At 39.8% G+C, this 19,834-nt stretch overlaps 1 protein-coding gene across 1 annotated transcript in view; it reads right to left on the reverse strand.

Moving 5' to 3' along the window:
• The window catches only part of LOC118799148 (G patch domain-containing protein 8), a 202,651-nt gene extending 184,179 nt beyond the window's left edge, over positions 1 to 18,472 (reverse strand). The window contains exon 1 of the mRNA XM_036558867.1: positions 18,359 to 18,472. Coding sequence (XP_036414760.1) covers positions 18,359 to 18,472 — 114 coding nt within the window. The remainder of the gene's footprint in view (positions 1 to 18,358) is intronic.
• Between the last annotated feature and the right edge of the window lie 1,362 nt (positions 18,473 to 19,834).

Raw genomic sequence — 19,834 nt, forward strand, 5'->3', positions numbered from 1 at the left:
AAAGTGGCCAGTGAGTGGAAGTACAAGGTAGGTGTTTCTAATAAAGTGGCCAGTGATTGGAAATGCAAGGTAGGTGTTTCTAATAAAGTGGCCAGTGATTGGAAATGCAAGGTAGGTGTTTCTCATAAAGTGGCCAGTGATTGGAAATGCAAGGTAGGTGTTTCTCATAAAGTGGCCAGTGAGTGGAAGTACAAGGATTGTGTTTCAAATAAAGTGGCCAGCGTGTGGAAGTTCAAAGTAGGTATTTGTAATGAACTGGATGTTGACTGCGGATTTCAGCATATGTGCATTTTTAATGTTCCAACATGAGCTAGAAGTTTGGCCCACCTATTTATATCAGAATGCAGCCTTCTCTAAAAGTCACTTTGAGAACTTTGCCCCCTGTGAGAGAACAACTCGCATGGAAAGTTTGGAGATAACTCAGCTGAGAGGGAGCTGGCAGGCTGGCTAATCTACTGTGCAGCAGGAATTCAGCAATGGAGCGACGGTTGATTAGCAGGAGTGATGATCCAGATGCTTCTGTTGGGAGGCTGCTACAGTGCTGTACGCCCGCTAATGACTGCTTAAAACTCCTCTCGAAGAAAATAAAGCTCATGGGAAACTGAGTGTGTGGTTATGTGTGGGTGTTCAGGTGGGTGGTGAACAGAACACCCTTAGCAAGACAGCAACCTATAGGACCGTGCTATGGACTTCAGCTTTAGCTAAATAAAGTGCTTTTATGATAGATTTTATATTATCTGCTGAATTATATTAACAGCTCCTGAGTTAATGAACTGTCTGCCAGAAGGTGTAAATCTTTTTGGTCTTTATTGTAGAACACTTTGGTTTTAAATGTGCTATATAAATTAAAATTTACTTACATGGTTTCTGTGGTACTTAAACCTAGCTTCTGCAACATGAAGTATATGAGGTATGAAGTAATATAATATATTGAGTATATATTGAGTATAAAGTAATCTTTTGCCATGGACAATTCATGCTAGCCCTTCCTCTGGTCATTGGTCAGTTTCTGACCAGAGAATTGCTCTACTTTTGTCTGTCCTGTGGTCAGAATTGTGCAAAACAATCTGTAATTGTGCACTTAAACAGCTGACCTGAGTAGACAGGAGTTTAATAAAGAAGGAAAGTATACCTGGATAATAACAGAAATTTTGACACATAATTATCATCTAGAATAGAATTATCGTGAAAAATTATATCATCATGATTCAAATTCAGTCACAAAACTCTTTTTAAATATTTAGATTTTACAGTAAATAGCTGACGGCCAAGTTACCAGCCATTTACCGTATTTGTACAGGAACAGTACTGTAAATCTTATTTATAGAGTAACACTGAAATTGCATAATATAGCAGTGTACTGTAAATATTTGAATTTGCAGTAACCTACTGGCAGAGTTTCCAGCCATGCTGTAAATTTACACCAACCTTACTGTGAATGAAATTTAGAGGGAAAAACTGTGCATTGAATTTGCAACTGTTTATAGATTTGGTCGTCAACATAAACAATAAAAACACTATTTAACAAATACGCTGTGCACAAAGCTACACATGCAGTTATGCTTGACTTGCTTTGGACTCGGGGCATTATTTTTACATTATTTCCAGCAGCACAGACCAACAGCTGTAAATGGGTGGAGTTAATACAGTATTAAAAGGTGTGACCACATGATGTATTGTAGCAACATCCAATCAAATCAACTCCTGTTGCTCACTTCTAGACCAGGCTGTGCACTGGCAGTAAAGCACAGTGATTTCCTAATGGCAAAATAGATGGATTCAGTTACATTTATGGATATATAAAAAATTGATTATCTTGTCTTCTCATGTATGTGTGGTTGTTCTATGAATGACTGAGCTCTGGAGTACAGAATGTTCATATGAGCTAATTCTTTGTCTATATAATGGTAATATCGGTAATATTTGCTATGTATATTGTTTTTAGACCTACTTCTATAAAATAGCATTATAAAAATACAAATGATTAATACATTCTCCTTTTAAAAATGGGAATTTAGAATGTCACACCCCACATCCTTGCAAGTGCTGTCATTTCCAACCAAGCAAAATAGGAAATGGGTGCAAAAGTAATACAACTTGTGTGTAACCAAAATAGTTATGTCAATGTTATACTGTTAGTCTGCATTTGCGCCAGCATGAAACTGGAGCCCATTAACTGAAACATAAAACATCTGCACTAATAAACATGTATATCTGGAAACATCTGGAATCACAAAACATGGAAAATACAGACAAGTTGTATGCAAACATTTTAACTCCTTGAATGACAGGTTTTGTTGATTTCAACAGTCAAAATAAGTTATCATTCTCTACGGAAGCTTAAATATGACATTTTTGTGCATAATTTCCGTTTATTTTGCTGAGCTTAACATATTAAGGGGGGAAAGTAATGCATAATATAGAAAATGTGCTTTTTCAATATGCTAAATTCAGCAAATAAATAGTAATTATACACTAAAATATGCAGTATGTTCGCTGTAAAGGACGTGTTAACTTACTTTCACTTCCAACAAAACGTACGTATGACCTTATATTCATACCACCATCTTTGGGGTAAGATATTTATAACATTTTCTCACAAAAGCTTATGAGAAAGTAACTACAGGTGCTGCTAAAAAGCACATTTACAGAAACTAACAAAGCTGCAATGAAAGCGCTGCCCCCAGTGCTCAAGACTGTCCAAATTTAGGGTCACTTTCCCTATATCCTTTGCTAATAACTCCCTAATACTGTGAAATATGGACACTTTAACTTCTTTGACAAGAAACCTGAGCTGATCTCTCAGAATGCACCATTTATACAGTAATCTGCTAAAAGAATACAGTAGATTAATGCAGAATGTTCCACTGTAAACTGTATAACTTTTATTTTATAGTTTACTTTTTTGGAGATCGAAGGTTTTGTTGCAAGCATGACGAACCAGCTTCGTATTCTGAATTATTTTCCTATTCATTTTCTTTCTTAGAGGGCCAAACAGATATGGTTCAACCAGTGACGAAACCCTGCAAAGTCATGCAGTAAAAGCGCCTGAAGAAGCAATCTTTCCAACGCCCTCTTCCCCCTCTCTTTCTCTCTTTCCACCTCACTCTCTCTGCCCACCACACATGCTCTTCCTCCTCTTTCTCTGGACTTTCTCTGCTCAACTGGAAAGAACTCAAAATGTCAGCAGAACATGATTGAATTTCTTCTGGAGAAGGGAGAGCTGTAATAAAATCATCTGCCTGTCTGAAGATCAGCTGTAGCGTGGCAGCAGGCAATATTTAGACCATACAAGGGATTTTTATGTTCGCCAAAGCTCAAGCCTGTAATTCTGTGAAACACTTTTAAATGAGAAACAGTTCTAAAGAAGTTTGTTTGACATTTAAGAAGCAGTTCTGGATAAAAAGAAAGGGGTTATCGGGTTTAAATGGGTTCACTCATCTTACAATTGTGAAAAATCCTCAAACCAGATAATCAGAAACACTTTACTGCCAAGAGCAAAAAGTGTTCGAGGACTTTGCTTTGGCAACATGATACATGGCAGCTAGCAAGCATGAATATACAGGATGAGTACATGCGATGTACAAGGACATTTGCTAGTAGAACATGTAAGACTGTGTCTAGTAGTGCAAACAGAACTCTAGCCCACGCGAGAAGCACAGCTTAGAAAGTGCATATCTACAGTTATTAAACTATTATATCATCACTTTTACCTTCCTCTATCAAAACCGCAAAACGCCTTTCCTCTTTTAGTTATTTGTTATATAATGTTTTTATACATATTACTGTGGAAAAGTCTGACCACACTTCATTTATTTAATTCCCAGTCAAAAATAACCACTTGCTCAAGCCTCAGCAACTAAATATAATATGAAATCTATTCATATTTCATGTGTCCCCATTTTATTTTTGTGTTCCCAACTGCCACTTTACCTCTTTTAAACCTACCATATATGAAGCCAACCAGTTACAGCTGTGTCCTCCCAAAGGTGCCTCTGACACTGTTACACTTTGCAAAGAACACGCTGGACAGAGGGTTTTATGGACCAATGAGTCCAAATTTGTAATTGGCATATTGGCAGAAATTGGAACCAACTTCTAAGACTGAACTTTGGAGCTGTGGAAACAAATCCCTGTGGATACTGCAAAAAATAAATAAATAAATAAATAAATAAATAAATAAATAAATAAATAATAATTATATATATATATATATATATATATATATATATATATATATATATATATATATATATATATATATATTACATATGTATGTATATTTAGCTTGCTGTTTGTTTGCAATTCTCTGTTATTTATATAAATTGAACATTTCAGAATTATATTCCCCAAATTCCAGAATAAAATTCCCAGATTCCCCAGAATAAAATGACATTAATGTATGTCTAAATTAGGACTTTTTCTCCTACACAGTTACCATCTGGAGATAGAAGGTTAAGACAGTAATGATGTATCATGTAAATATATATAATCACAATATTATTACTGATTGATATTATTAGCTGATTTATATTTTACTTCTTCCTCTTATTTTCTTCTTTCTATTTCTTAGTTTTCTGCCAGGTTTGTTGTCCACTAACTCATCCCACAGTCAAGATATCACCACCATTTCAACTCCAGAATGTTTGAATATATGTGCTTGTGTACATCTTTTTGATCGGATGTGTGGTTATGATGATATTTTTGTCTTATGACTGAATGGGATGCTTTGGAAGTTTGTGTTCCAAGCTTATTCATTAGTAGCACACTATTAATCATGTAGGATAAAATAGGAACCACAAAGAACCACCTATCAACCCCCTAGCAACCATCTGGGACACCCTAGCAACTGCCTTGATATATATATATACACTTAATGTATATTTTTACTTTTAATTGTCCTTTAAAATATGTCCAGAGTGGCTTTATGAAGGACAATCTAACACTCTAAGTAATCGCAGGCAGGGGTCAGCACGCAGGCAAGCGGTCACACAGTTAACTGATAAAGAATATTACAAAAAAGTTCCTCTTTAGGTTGGAACAAGTTAACATTTCTTTACAAAGTACATTTCATTCCTGGACTGTTATTTGGCCCATTAGGATTGACTGACCACATGTGACCTGAACTCTGTGTAACCCTTCTGGAGGTCTCTGTCTCATTCTTCTAGGCCATTTGGCAGCACTTTGGTACCATTACCCATCACTTCCTGTAATAATAATGGCTTCTGAAAGCTCTGACAAACTGCTTTTAAACATCTGAAGAGAAATCCTTCCTCTGTTCAGCTATTCAGTCCCACTAACTGACTAAGCTCATCTTTCTCTCTCTCTCTCTCTCCCTCTCTCTCTTTTATAATTAGCGTAAGTGGGGGCAATTACTGGTGTCCATGCACTCTCTGAAAGCCTCGCAAGAAACAAGCATCTTTTCTTTCCATCTAAGGATTAAAGCTGGAGTTTGGCAAAATGAATAGTAACATACACAGAAACGAGAACAGAAAACAGAAACGTTCCGCGCCTATGCGTGTGCGTATGTATGCGTACGGCCCCTTCCAAAAGCAGGGAGTGATTCATTAGCCTTCCTGTGCGATTACTGTTCCCACACCATGTTAGCGTCAGGACCTCGGCACAAAGAGTTTCAGACAGGCAACCTCAGAGGACGGCCGCGGCCTGGAGCGGAATATTAAACGCCGCCTGCTACACTCTATTAGCGCTGCAACACAGCTAGCACTCACATAAAAGAGCTGATCTCAGCACAGCAGCAGCCACTGATCACCGCCGCTGCCCCATCATTACTTACAGAGAAATGGAGGGAAATGGAGGCCTCATCAATTAGCTCACCGTGAACACAGTAATCTAAGGTAACATTATCGAAGGCTTGACCGATATGACCATTTTAGCACTTATACCCAGTGTGCAAAATGCAAAATACCCCCTGGTATTTGGGGGTCCCATGTTGGCTTGCCAATCCAGTGATGCCTGGCTGCTCTCATGCTATAGCAGTGCTGAGGCTTTAATCCACTCTTTCCACCAATCTTTTGGGAAAACTGGTTGAGTTTTCAGGTTTACAAATATGCTACGGCATATTGTAAAGTTTTTCAGAGGTATCCCAGGCATAGTTACAGTTGCTAGGCTATAAAAGACCAACTAGGTGATCTAGTTAGCTAAGTGCCACCCTGAGGCAGACCAGTGCTACAGCTCTAGCTGGTCAAGATTACCAGAGACAGTGGTTAATTGTGGGAGAAGCAGGCTAAACAATAAGAGAACAACATCATAATAGGTTTAATTCGATATTCATTCTCAGTCGCAGAGCGATGAAACAAGCGAAGAAGTTTTTGGCATTTTAATCCATAATAGATTTATATTTGGAAGTTGAAGAAATCTTAGCAACCACCTGGGATACCAAAGCAACAGCCTAGTAACACCTAATCAAGCAGAATGGTTACCATAGCAACGGCTCAGCAACCACCTGAAATAACATAGCAACAGCCTAGCAGCATGCTAGCAACCACATGGGAAAACATAGCAATGGCCTAACAACATCTTAGCAACCCCCTTGGATAGCATGCAAACCCTACATATGATGAAAATAATACTGTATTACTGAAATTAACAAATACTTTTCCACTCCTTTGTAAATGAGCTCAGGCCCAGAGAAGGTGGCAGCAATTCTGGATCATGTTTATATATGATTTCTTCTTGGCATTTTAGAGTTTTAACTTGCATTTGTGGATGCAGTGATGAACTGTTTTCACAGACTGTGGTTTTCAGAAGTGTTTCTGAGTCCATGCAATGATTTCCCTACAGGATCATGTCTGTTTTTTATGCAGTGCCGCCTGAGGGCCCAAAGATCACAGCCAGCAAATACTTTTTTTTTGGCCTTGTTCCTTGCATTCAGAGATTTCTCCAGACTCTCTGAATCGTTTAATGTTACTATGTACCATATATGATGAAAAGTAAAGGTTCTTTGCTATTTTATGTTGAGAAATGTTATTCTTGAATTGTTGCACTGTTTGATCGTGCAGGCTTTCAGAGAGTGGTGAACCCTCCTCATCTGTACTTCTGAAAGACTCCGCCTCTCTGAGATGCTCTTTTGATACCCAATCATGTTACTGACCTGTTGCCAATCAACTACCAGGTGTTTTTTTAAGCATTACACAACTTTACCAGCCTTTTTTTTTGCCCCATCCCAACTTTTTTGGAATGTGTTGGTGGCATCAATTTCAAAATGGATAATAATAAAAAAAATCACAGTTTCAACATTTGATATGTTGTTTTCAAGCATTTTCAATGAAACACAGGGTTTAAATGATTTGTACATCATTGCGTTTTGTTTTTATTTACATTTTTCACAACATCCCAACCTTTTTGGAAATGAGACTGTATAAATAAATGAAATGAAATTTTGATATTGGCCGATTTATCATCCACACAATGTATCGGGTGGGCCCTGGTTACATCAGCCAAAGCTTACATAAAGAATTGCGAGTAAGTGTTCAATGGCATTACTTAACAAACGTGGCCAAAGAGATAAATGGCCTGTGGTCATACAGTAGTGAGAACTGCTCTAATAACACTCAGTCTAATTGAAACTCTAACTGTGTGGCTCATTAAAGTGAAGAGGGATAAACACATCACAAACACAGGCAAGAGGCTGCAGCCCACACACTGCTGTCTCTGTGTGTGTGTGTGTGTGTGTGTGTGTGTGTGTGTGTGTGGAACCATGAAAATACAGTCCAGCATGTCAGTGCTGAACTATAAGGTGAAACACATTGCACTGCAATATCAGCAGCCAGTTTTTATCCTATGTTGCAAATATCACCAACTATAACTAGTTGAAAATGTCATATTTATTTCTACTTCAGTTGATCATTGAAATTCTGTCAAAAGAGTGAATTCTAAACTTTTGATACCATGTCTTTGTAATGCTCCAGTTTAGAGTCACCATTCAAAAATTTGGAGTCACTGTTTTCATAAAATAGGATCAATTTGTTGAAGATATGAGTCATTCTATGGAAACGTCTGTTTTTGTGTCCCTAGTGTTTACAGATATATTACACTTGAAAAACGTTAAGGTTACAATTTATATATATTTTAAAATAAAACAATGTTTTTTTAACAATTACACCTTATTGAGCCTCAATTTAAATTTAAATTGTTTTTTTTAAATCAATTATCTAGAATTCCAAGCACCACAGAAGAGCTTGTCCTCACAGTCATGTGTGAAGGCTGAGGCCATATTTTGACGTAAAAAACATGTTTTTCTGCAATTTCTGCAACTGCAATAATCTATAAATGACTATTGGATATATGAATCAAATGACATAAAGAAAACAAATGCCAAGTAAATATTATAAAATATATAATGAAAGTTCCCCAGGAGTCGTGCCACTGGTCTTACTGTGTGACTAAAAACTCTTATTTTGAAATAAATATCACACTGATGACATCACTTGACTTCCTTTTACCTGTTTTCTGAGGATCTATGAAGAAAAGCACATGGTGAGTCCACTGTGTCTTTCAGTTATCAGAGATTTTCTCATTTAGCTCATGATTTCATATGAAGCTTTTAGCTGAAGTCACTGGTGTGACCGACTTTATTCTGAGGTAATTGTGAAAAAATAGAATACAAATGGATTAAATTACATATTTTAGTGGATATTCCATAATAGACAACATGTGGTTTGATGCTCTGTAGCAGCCATTTTGTAAAATCTATTTTTCATTAATATGTCTCTGGTGTTACCTTTCTTATGTGGAACACCAATGACGATCGGTAACACCAGTGACTCCTATGGATAGATAAAAAAGTGGATGTTTCTGTAGAATGACCCAAATATGCTTGACCTAAAATGAGATCAGATCTGAAGTCATAACTTTAGATAGCCAATAAAATAGAGAACCCAATTAAACAAATAACGAAAGCAATTATATAGTTCTTAATTCAGTAATTGAAGTGATCCAGCATGATTGAAGCAGAAAAAATATTGCCTTTTGGAATGGCCGAGTCAAAGTCCAGATCTTTGGTTGAAGTCATTGCTGCTCAAAGGGGTCATACCAGTTCCTGAAAGCAAAGATTCACATACTTTTTTTAATAAGTGAATGAAACACTATATAATTGTTATTGATTTGATTGGGTTCTCTTAAAATAATGTTACTGAATACCTAAAAGTGGAAAAAAATACACTTTAGTATAGACTTGTAATAGACATGAGTAGAAATGAGTGTGCCTGTTGTTGCCAGTTTAAAAGGGTCACACTGATTAACCCCTTGGCTTATTACATACTAAGACTTATAATTCAGTAACTACAGGGACTTCAGTGGAAACTGGTTGAGCTATTCTTAGGTTATAGAAGTGTGTAATAAAATGGCAGATCCAGGCCTTTTAAAGGGTTAATACAGGAGCGCACAGCATGTGATGCAGTTTAAAATGCGCCTCATGTTACATAGCAAATGAATAAAGGACTCTGCTAGTCTAGAGAAAAAGCTAAAATTCCTCTTTAAGCCCAAGATTGAGATAAGACTAAGGCCTTTGTGGTCTTGAGAATGGCCTACTGTCTTAGTGACCAACTGCTGGCTTAATAAGTCTTAGTAATGGTGTAATAATGTCCTCTTATAGTGAAGTGCTACCAATAACAGCAGTTACTAATGATAAATGGGTTGAATGGTTATATAAATAGAAGAATTGTAGGTTCAGTCTTGTTTTGTGGGAAGAAAAAACATCATACACACCTCTATAACCTAAGGATAGATTAGCATTGAAGTCCCTGTAGTTACTGAATAAAATGCTTTAGTATGCAATAAGCCTGGTATTTTAAGGGGTTAAATTAGTATGTAATTAAATGTGTAATTACAGAATTACATCTAAATAGCATAGCAAAATTAAAGTAATAGTAATCTTGACCTCTAAGTGTTAACATGCCATGCTCAAGTTCTTTGAACTGTGGCTGTTCGGAACTGATTTGACCCAAAACAGACTAAATAAAGTAAGAAATAAATGTTATCTACTGTGCTTAATACATGAAGAGCAGGAGGAGATAAGGTCAGGTCCAGCGAAGACCCAAGCCTGCCAAGTTTCCTGAGCCAAATATGTTCTGACCAGTGATATGCACCCTCTAGTGCGCGCCTGAGGAACTACCGCACCTGAATGAGTAGATGTGTGTGCGTTTGTGTGTGGTGTGTGTGTGTGAATGGCTGGCAGACTAAGTCACACAGAGGAGAGGGAGTGAGCAAGAGTGAATAACTGAATGTGTGTTTGCTTTTAGAAGAAAATAGAACACTTCTTCTCAAGAGCACTTTACCTATTTTCACAACGGATCCTTTGTCTGTTCCGTGTATTGTGGACCTTCCATTCACATGGCTAAGTTTTGCAGCACAAGAGCATCAGCCTGTTTGTGATGCACTTCCAGTACAATAGCTTCAATACTGAAGCATAGTCAGAGATGGCTTACTTTTTACTGATAAAATCACAAGCTGCAGGAAAAAAGCTCCATTAACCAATGTTAAAGGAACACGCCAGTCACAGTGAAAAATATCCATCGCTATAACAGTTGTAAACATGCCTACAGTGGTTCCACAGTAGTCTTTAAAGTGAGATACTCCAATCTAAAGACTAAGAAAACTGCTATTTTTTGTCTTTTGCTAATGCAGAAAGAATCTAGATAATTAACATCTAGATACAATCTAGAATCTAGATAGTTAACATTACTGCCAGGAAGCCTGATATCATATTGTAACCATATAACTGTCTTCAAATGATCAATACAGTGAACAGAATGGATTACTCAACAATAGCTTGTCAGAAATGACTTGTCAGATGAGGAGAAGGGAAGATAGCAAGGTATCTAGACAGCTACCTGGCTATCTAGGCACTTTATCTCAGTTGGCTTCTATTCTCTGGCTGAAAGTGTAAAAAACTTGCATCTGGTGTCCATTTTGTGCTAAATAACAATAGAATTGCTATTTTTTTTAATGATTTATGTTGTTGTAAATGTCATAAACACTTTTCAAATCTCTCTAGTAGATTTCTGGTTTGAAACACTGCATTCCTATATATATATATATATATATATATATATATATATACACACACACACATACACACACACATATATATATAATGATGCAAATGCAAAATGATTGATGATGATGATGATGCAATTTATAATGTATTTTTGCCTATGAGAATTAATGTCACTGACTGACTGACTGACTGATACCATTGTTGAAACACACACGTACAAGCAGCAAGAGTCACTATACTTTATTAAATATCACCCTTATACCCTCCCTTTGCTGCCGGTATATTGTCTTGCAGGGCTGGACATGATCTCATCATCACACGCCTGGGGACAACCTATTAAAATGCTATGAAATCTGTCGCAAAAAGTAGCATACCCCCTCTAAAACCCACCCCTAATCCATACAGTCCATGCCTTTTTAATGTCCAGAGTAAAATCAGTGACACAATCAAAGTAACTATGGTAAGTTGTGTAGTTAGCTTAAGTTCATTCTTTCAAAAAACTGCCTTTGAGTTAGTTTTTTGACAGAGATGCACTCAATGCACACAGTCGCTTCAACACTTTTGCTGACATTAATTCAGGAGAAAACAGGCTTGTTTGCCAACAGGATATGGTAAAGATTTAGTCTACCAGGCCTGACCCAGCTGTGGTCATACGATTTTCAGTGCTGAGTACATGCATTTATGTATTTTTAACATATATTAACATACATATTTTATTCTTGTTTGTTGCGACTAACAGGTGTCCTTTTTGAAGGCTTGATGTCCATTGGGCAGTGTTGTCCCCAGATGTGTATTTTCAGTATGAGATCACTCAGGACTACAATATCTATATCTAGATCTATATTTTTAGCCTATAGATGAACGGCTAAGCGAGCAGTCACGATTGTTTGACACCACAGGGATTGCCAATATGATGCATTTGAGAGAACATTGATAAATGAAAAATACATAAGACATAAAAATATACAAAATTATGAATTCTGCCAAACTAATGAGGCTGAATGATACAATGCTGCACTACAGAATACCACATAACACGACAAGTAGCATAGAACGGCCTAGTTTTAGACCAGAATGCCCCATTAAGGTTTCACAAGCTGAACGTCAATCTACAGTTCAGAAAGGCTTACTCTGGCTTAAATGATTTAAGTGTACATCAGACATGACTAGTGGATAGCAGAGTAATGTATGCGCAATATTAATGAAGTTGTGAGACGAAAGGGTGGGAAATGTGCCAGTCGAGGGTGCGTGCCCGAGCTGGACGTGTGCGCACGTTCGCGTCACTTTGACTCAGAGCGAACATGACACCCTGATTTAAGCAGCAGCAAAACCCACATTTCACAAACAGCTGCTCTCAAATTACCCATCAAACCCCACAGCAGACAGGCCGGCCCTGCCCATATCAGCCAGCCAGCACTGTCAGGCCTGAGGGACGATCCCTCTGTGAAAACGCGCCATACTGAGAGTTCCTAATGCAAACAAATGTGAGCTCGTCCTGTACAGCATAATTCAGTCTAGATGAAGAAGATGTCCAGTGGAGGGGGATTAGCACCTTAGCATTTTCTGCTTCTCATGACCCGAGTAATCCAAAAATACATTCAGTGACGTGGAGATCTGGACTCTGGTGTCGCCAGTCCACTGTTGCAAGATCTTGAGGTGCAAGTAGATTCAACTAACTCACACACACTTTCTACACCACTTATCCTTCTGGGTCATGGGGGCATCCCAGCAGTCACACTCACACCTAGGGGCAATTTAGTGTGTCCAATTGGCCTGACTACATGTCTTTGGACTGTGGGAGGAAACCAGAGCACCCAGAGTTAACCCTCACAGACATGGGGACAACATGCAAACTCCACAAAGAAAGGACTCTGGTCGCCCGGCCGGGGAATCGAACCCAGCGCTACTCACTGTGCCAGCGTGTTGCCCTGGTCCCAACTAATCAAACCATATAACTTCATATTTCATACTCCATATATGTCCAGTTGTGGTGTTCTAGTGTGTATTTTCTTGTCTATTTCCTTTCTTTGTAACAGCTTCTTGATGGCTACACATCCTTTCAGACCCATAGCATTTAGTTGTCTTCTCACAGTGGAAGGATGGACAGAAACACCTGTGGATCTTTTTAGATCTGAAGCAAGAATGGAGACTAATTTTCCCTTTTTTCATATTTTTTATCTGATGTTGACAGTTTAAGTGCTCAGGTCTCGCACAGTATTTAGCTTTCCCTTTCCGTGGATTCTCTTATACCTTATGCCCATATGGTTCTTTTATGATTAAGGGTTGTTTTGACTAGAAGTAAATAAAGGGTAGTTACTGACCTCTGTACATATACAGACCCACAAACATACCAGCTATACTGTAAGCTAGAAATGCAGGTCACTATGGAAAATGCAGTAAAGACATCAGCACTTCCATCCTCTTTTCCTCTTTTTCCTCCTCTCTGTTCCTCCTCTTTCTTGTCCTCCTTATTTCTACACTTATGTCCTCTTTTCTCCTCATGTCCTACTGTCTGTTTCTCCTCCTCTGTTCTTCCTTCTCTCCTCTTTTCCTCCTCCACTCGTTTCCCATTTTCTCCTCTTCCACTTGTCTCCTCGTTTCTCTTGCTCTCTTTTCTTTTCTCCTCCACTTTTCTTCTCCCCACTTCTCTGCTCCTCTTCTTCCCTTTTTCCTCCCCTCTTCCTTTTTCTTTCTCTCTGTTCTTTTATCGTATTCTTCTTCCGTCTTCCACCCTTCTCTCTACTTTTCTCAGTCTCTCAGCTCCTTTTTTCCTTTCGTCTCTTTTTTCCTCCTCTCTCCTCGTTTCTCCTCCTCTACCCTCTTTTCTCCTCCTCTCGGTTCTTTTTACCTCTGTTTTTTTTTTCTCCTCCTCTCTGCTCTTTTTTCCTCTCCCTTTTTCTTATCCTCTCTTCTTTTCTCCTCCTCTCTGCTCTTCCTCCACGCATCACTCTTGTCTCTTCCTCTCCTCTTTTTTGTCTTCTTTCCCTCTTTTTCTGTATCTTTTTTCTTCTCCACTCCTCTCTCTTCCACATTTCTCTGCTCCACTTCTACCCTTTGTCCTCCTCCTGTCCCCTCTTTCCTTCTCCTCTTTCCTCTATTTCTCTCCTCTCTTCTTTTAGCTTATTTTTATCTTCCAGCCTTCTCACATCTTTTTCTTTCCTCTGCCCTTTTTCCTCCTTTGTCCTCTTTTCTCTTGTTTTTCTCTCATCTTTCCTTCCTCTTCTCTCATCCTCTCTGTTCCTCCACTCATCTCTCTCATTTTCTCCTTTGCTCTGCTCCTCTCTCCTCTCCTTTTCTTCTTATCTTCTCTCCCTTCCTTCTCCTCTCTGCTCCACCTCTCCTTACTTTTCTCTTCCTTTCTGCTCCTCTCACATCTATTCTCCACCTTTCTTTTCCTCCCTAATCCTCTCTCATCTTTTCTCCTCCTCTCTTTTCCTCCCCAGGCCTCTCTCATCTTTTCTCCTCATCTTACCCCTTTGCTCTTCATCTCTCCTCTTTCTTTTCTCCTTATGTCCTACTGACGGTTTGTCCACCCATCCTCTACTCTCCTCCTCTGTTCTTCCTTCTCTCCTCTTTTCCTCCTCCACTCATCTCCTGTTTTCTCCTTTTCCACTTCTATCTCCCTTTTTCTCCTCCTCTTACACTGTCTAATGCTCCTCCTCTCTTTTCCCTTCTCCTCCACTCCTCTCCCTTCACTTCCCCACTTCTCTGCTCCTCTTTCCTTTTTTCTCCATATCTCTTCTTTTATCCTATTCTTTGCCCATCTTCCACCCTCTCTATCCTTTTCTCATTCTCTTAGCTCCTCCCCTTTTTTCCTCCCCTAATCCTCTCTTGTCTTTTCTCCTCATCTCACCCCTTTGCTCTTCATCTCTCCTCTTTTCTTCTCCTCCCCGTTCCCTCCTCCACATCTCCTCTCTACTCTTTTCCTCTGAGACATCGACCATTGTCGTGGCCTACTTTGTGCCGTCCAGCACAGCCAGGTAGTCAATCAGGGACATGCCGAGACACACTAATATCACTCCAGAACCCAGCCAAACGAGGAGAACCTGGGGGCACTCACACTCTCCACATCACACACACTCAAATACACCAATTTCTCACAGGTGGTCCCACCCAACCCACTGAGAAACACTTGGAACATGTCCCACCTGTATCACTTGTATCATATGTCAAGCTGTATCATACACTGAGTGTTTATTTGCATAGAAAGCATTTGTGTTTTTAATTATTTTCTAAGGGTCAGTAAATTGTACACCTCCTCCAAATATATGTTTCTGGTAGATCCTGGTCTTATACACTAATCTCCTACAGTGACTAGCCCTGAACCACCACTCTTACCACAATTAGTCCGTAGCCTTAGGTAGCGAGCCGCTCACAACAGCATGCGTGCGTCACATTCCTGCACAGCACTGCAGCTTCTAAAAATAACCCCACCGCTCTTTGTTTTAGATGTTTTAGTCATATTTAGCCCTTGTAAAACAAAGGAAGACGTGACACTGAGCCGCGGGGATTGAATGAATAGCGAGTGCAGCATATGCAGCTGGTGGGCCCAAAGTTTTATTAGACTCTTCTACAATCCAAGAATAGCTCAACCAGCCCCTGTAGTTACTGAATAATGAGCTTTAGTATGTAATAAGGCTGGAATTTTAATGGTTATCAATAGTGGAACCTACTCAGGCATGTATTTCAGCCTGGTGCATCTGTAGCATTTGATCAATTACAACAGACAATAACTTCCCTTAAGAGAATAAGACAGTTTGTTGCCTTGAAACATGGTTTAATGGAAGACGACGGATGATGTTTCAGCATCTGCCCATTGACTTCTATTAAGTGAGTTGCAAGTACCGGCAGATGTGTCCAAATTATTGTCAGTGTTGATCCATTATGTCGCTGTTGTCGGAACAAAACCTCATATCATTGGACTTTTCTCCAAGTCATTCTGTGGCATTTCTTTTGCTTCATTCATCATGAAATTTACACACAATGTTAAGGGAAATAGATGTTTTCAAATTATGTCAAACTGAAAAACGACAAAAATGGACATATGAGGTTTTCCTCCAACAGCAGTGATATGCTACAGACACCACAGATACAGTTAAGAGTAGAAAAAATATGAGTATTTCTTTAACAACTCACTGAACTGAGCCTGTGTAACCATTTGCTACTCTTACTAACCCGCTTAATAATAGCAGAGTGGATTCACGTGTTCTGAGCCATCAGGTTGTATGACTTTAAGAAGCCCTTGTTTATTTCCATTGCAGTTGATGCTTACTAGAGGATTCTTTCTAAATGCATACAAGAAAATAGGCTCATTAAATTACACGCCTGTCCCCTATCACCTGAGCTACTGTAATAGCTGAGTCAGCTCATGTGGGACGGTGTATTATGGTAATATGGCGTATGCATGTCATTGCCCTGAGTGATAAAGCTATTATTTTATTCAGTTTGCCACTGAAAATAATTTTTGTACTTTAATGAGCCTATTTACAGTGTTCCCTTATGCACATTTACAAAGAATACACTGGTAAGAAACAGCAGGACTGTATATACTCTGTACAGCTTGAAGATGTGTTGGGGGGGGGGTTATTCCCTTTACTAATTCTGCTATTCTGGACCGTCTGATCATGTGGATCAAAGTGAGACACTTTTTGTTTCTGTCAATTTTGACTGGATTCTTTCTAAATGAGAAAAAAATTAAGTGATGTAAATAATCTCACTATATTACAACCAATAAAAGAATGGTTTTATCATAGGGAGCAGATCCCATATTAACGTTTAACAAACTGTCCCACAGAGTGCATACACGGAATGAACAAGGAGCAAACATCGGCTCCACCTGAATTAAATGTAGCAACACAATTATTCCCCCAAAAGGGTAAACTTAAAGACATGGAACAGCTGTAGCATAACATACCTGAATTCTACACAAGCAGCACCTCCTTTTACTAACCCATTGACATACTACGTATGGAGTATATATGCTGTGAATACTATGTATATAACACATATATAAAATCATGTATCTCCAAAATGTTAATAGGAGAAGAAAAAACGTTTATATATATATATATATATATATATATACACACACACACACACACACATTTTTGCCATTTTCCAGTTTTTGATATAATCATGTTACCCTTTACATTGTCCATGATGAATGATGATGATGAATTGACCAAAAGAAATGAACCAAAATGAGTTAAAAAATCTGGTTCTATTGACTTGCATTAATAGTAAAGCATGTTTTTTCGTCTCCTGTATTTTGGAGATATGAGGTTTTGTTCCAACAGCAGTATACACATACACATGTATGTATGTTTGTATGTAAACTGTATGTAAACTGTGCAAAAGTCTCCTATGCAACCTGTTTATTACCATCTTTCTTAGCTATGTGTGCTTTTGACATTAAAAATAAATAGAATACAGTAAAAAGCCTCAAAGTTTTCTAGTGTTCAGAAAAGTAGTTTATATCTTGGGAGCTAGTTAGAAAAACAAAGGCTTGGTTCTGGACTTCTGGAGCCATCAGATACATTCAGTTTACATTCAGTTCCATCAGCAGCACTGATTTCATTTAATGAAAGGCTGATTAGCCAAACCTGATAATGGATGAAAACTACAGTCAATACTGGGTGTTCCGAATGAGCACATTAACATACATAAAATCACTACTTACTGTATTTGTTATCTGGACGTCTGAGCAAATAATCATTTACTGCCTGATAAATAGCTTTTTAAAGGTTTACAACTTTTACAAAGTTATATATATACACAGCATTCATTCTGAAATGAAGGGTATTAATAGGGAGTTTGTCCCCGTTTGCTGCAGTTACAGCCTCTACTCCTTTGTGAAAGCTTTACGCTAAATGCTGGAACATTGCTGTGAGGATTTGATTGCATTCAGCCACAAGAGTGATTAGTGTTCTGGACCACTCCAACTCATCTTAATGGTCTGGGATGGAGCGTCATCACCCAAAGAACACAATCCCCCTGCTCCACAGGGCAGTGCTGGGGGTCTTTATACCCCTCTTACCCATGCTTGGCATTGGGCATGGTGACCTCCGGCTCATGTGCTGCTGAGCATCTCACTATATCTGGAACACTTGTCTATGGGGATTTTACAAGCTCTGCGCCTCTGTGAGCAGAAGGTGAACCTCAGCATATATGAATAAACATATATGCCATTATATCCACTGTATCCAGTGCAAAGTTTACAACTTTACATGCAACACCAGTAGATCAACACACCACAGTTCCTCCGTCACAAAGTGTGTGTGCGCGCGCGCGCGTGGGGTGGAAAAGAGTGGCACAAACACTCAGCAGCTCGCGTTCACTTACCGGCGACTCTCCCCGGCTGCTCGCGCACAGCGGACCGCGGAAAACTCCTTTAATGCTCCTGTAGTGGCCGTTGCTGAGGTGCGTGGAGCTGATCACCAGGTAGTAGCACGCCATCCGGCCCACCGTGACCCATCAGCCGGAGCGCGCGGAGAGGTTCGGAGTGGACGCTGGTGCAGTTCGAGTTTTTAGCACATCCTGCGCGAAGTCACGCGCTCCTCGCCGTCCTTTCGGTCGCTGAACGGGCGACCGGCGCGAGCAGCGTTTATTTATTTATTTATTTATTTATTTATTTATTTACATATGAACTCATGCCAGTCGCGAAGAGGGCAGCTTCTCCTCCTCTTCTCTCTCCTTCTACCCTCGCGCTTCGTTTTTGAGGCACACGCGTGCACGCGGTCTTTCTCTCTCTCTCTCTCTCTCTCTCTCTCTCTTTCTGCCGCGCGCCCGTGTCCAGATGTGGTCTGTACTTCTTTTTCTCTGTTTTGAAGCTTTTGGCTAAACTAACTCAGTTTGTCTTGCGCATCCACGCGCTGCCCCCCGGTCCTCCTCGCGCCTGAAAACAGGACAAAAGTCATGCCTGTTTGTGGTTGTAGAGAAGCAGATTCTCGCGCGCAGTTCGACTCCTTCAGCTCTGTGGGATGGTGATGATGACGGTGATGAAGGAGGTCCTGCTTGTTTCCGGTTGTGCCCCGTCTCACCGTTTTAGAGCCAAACGTCTCGCGCTTCACCCACTCTTTCCTTTCCTCTCTCTCACTTTCTCTCTCTCTCTGCTTTCTCTTTCAGCCGGTGCTCGAGGCTGCTACCAAATTCCCAATGACAATCCGCGCGCTGCGCAGAGTGGGATATGGCTTATAGCCTCTCACTCTCTCTCGCCTCTCTCTCTCTCTCTCTCTCTCTCTCTCTCTCTCGCCTCTCTCTCTCCTTTGCCTCTCCCTCGCTTTCTCTTTCTTTCCTTCTCTCTCCCTCGCTTTCTCCCTGGCTTTCTCTCTCTCTCTCTCTCTCTCTCTCTCTCTCTCTCTCTGCTAAGGCGGGATTAGAGGGGGAGCAATAAGCCACTGATCGTGGGCTGTATTTTTGGCGCTATACGATTCAGTGAGCGCTCAGGAAACAATCACAGACCCTTTACCCCCAAAATCTCAGACGATCTCGAGAAGTTCCCTCAGAAATATGACAAGGCTGGTAGGACTGTACGTGTCAGAGGCTCTGTCTTCACCAAAATGCATCAAACGCTCGGATTCAGAGCCCTAACGTGGCTTAATCTCGCTCCTTTATCAGGCTTGTGTCGGCGATGGTTTCAGCACCGCGGACAGCGGCTCAAGGGCTGCGGGACGCTGTCCGCTCACTGTAGTGCTGAAACAGCCGGAGCGCTGCAGGTACTGAGCGGAGGAGCGACGGGAGCCGCCGCTTAATGCTGACGGACTAAAGACTCTCACCCGACTTGTGTGTGTATATGTTCTGACCCGGACCCTGTGCAAA

This window comes from Colossoma macropomum, unplaced genomic scaffold (genome assembly GCF_904425465.1).
Source record: "Colossoma macropomum unplaced genomic scaffold, Colossoma_macropomum, whole genome shotgun sequence".
NCBI classification, from domain to species: Eukaryota; Metazoa; Chordata; class Actinopteri; order Characiformes; family Serrasalmidae; genus Colossoma; species Colossoma macropomum.